The 920-nt window shown below is 45.8% G+C and overlaps 1 protein-coding gene across 1 annotated transcript in view; it reads left to right on the forward strand.

Moving 5' to 3' along the window:
* Positions 1-571, forward strand: part of VOLCADRAFT_100624 (uncharacterized protein) — a gene marked incomplete at both ends in the record, with an annotated part of 1,535 nt that extends 964 nt beyond the window's left edge. The window contains 2 exons of the mRNA XM_002959171.1: positions 203-345; positions 537-571. Coding sequence (XP_002959217.1) covers positions 203-345; positions 537-571 — 178 coding nt within the window. The remainder of the gene's footprint in view (positions 1-202; positions 346-536) is intronic.
* Between the last annotated feature and the right edge of the window lie 349 nt (positions 572-920).

The raw sequence follows: 920 nt of genomic DNA on the forward strand, positions 1-920 counted from the left end.
GCTGCTGGCACACCAGCACTTACAGTAAGTGGTTGCTTGTTGATGTGGTGGTTATGATTATGTGCTGTGTCTGGTTGAGATCATGCTTTCCTGTCAGTTGCTTTCCTGTCCATGCATGTTTGAACCATTGCTGTATGAGTGTCAACAAACAAGGGGCTCAATGCTGCTGTCCTCGGTCTTGTGCCTTGCTCAAACTATGCAGAAGTACAGGTGTAGGCTGTAATAAGTTGTTTAACCTGACTGCCCTGATTGAATGTGTTTCCCAGATAGAATGCCGATCCTGCATGCATGTGCCAGCGCCAAACATGGCCACCACCACCAAAAAGCGCCTCACACCCCTAGCTAGTAAGTCTGTGCTATTAGAAGCTTTGGGTGGTGACACCTGCTACGCTATGGTGGGACCACAGTATTGCATGTTTGTGGTTTGGCGTGTGTGACTATTCATGAGTACGCCAGGATGGGATCCCATCCTGGATCCCATCCATCCGGTAGGTACTAACTAGCTATAGCACCCCTAGTCCATGCTTTGAATGCAGGCTATAGCCACCATGTTACTTCCATGACCACATAAGCATGAGGCGTATTTTGCTGAATGTTCCATCTTAAGTGTTGGAATCAAATGTCTTTCTGGTTGGGCTTGTTACCCATATGCATACCTGTATCCTGGTAGCCCATCACATCAGGAACAATAGTGACCTGTGCCTGGCTCAAGTTATTAAATTGGTTCACGTGTTTCAACTTCCACAAACAACGAAATGATGAGCATGCATATGTGCATTATATAATTATACATAGCACATGATCCAAACAGTCATGATAAGCCTGATGAGTGGGGGAAGAGCTATNGTGTGTACACTTAGCATGCGTGTGAATAGGATGTCCACATGAACAATAACTGTAATCTTATGCGGGGATCCTCA

Source organism: Volvox carteri, assembly GCF_000143455.1.
Source record: "Volvox carteri f. nagariensis unplaced genomic scaffold VOLCAscaffold_131, whole genome shotgun sequence".
Taxonomy (NCBI): domain Eukaryota; kingdom Viridiplantae; phylum Chlorophyta; class Chlorophyceae; order Chlamydomonadales; family Volvocaceae; genus Volvox; species Volvox carteri.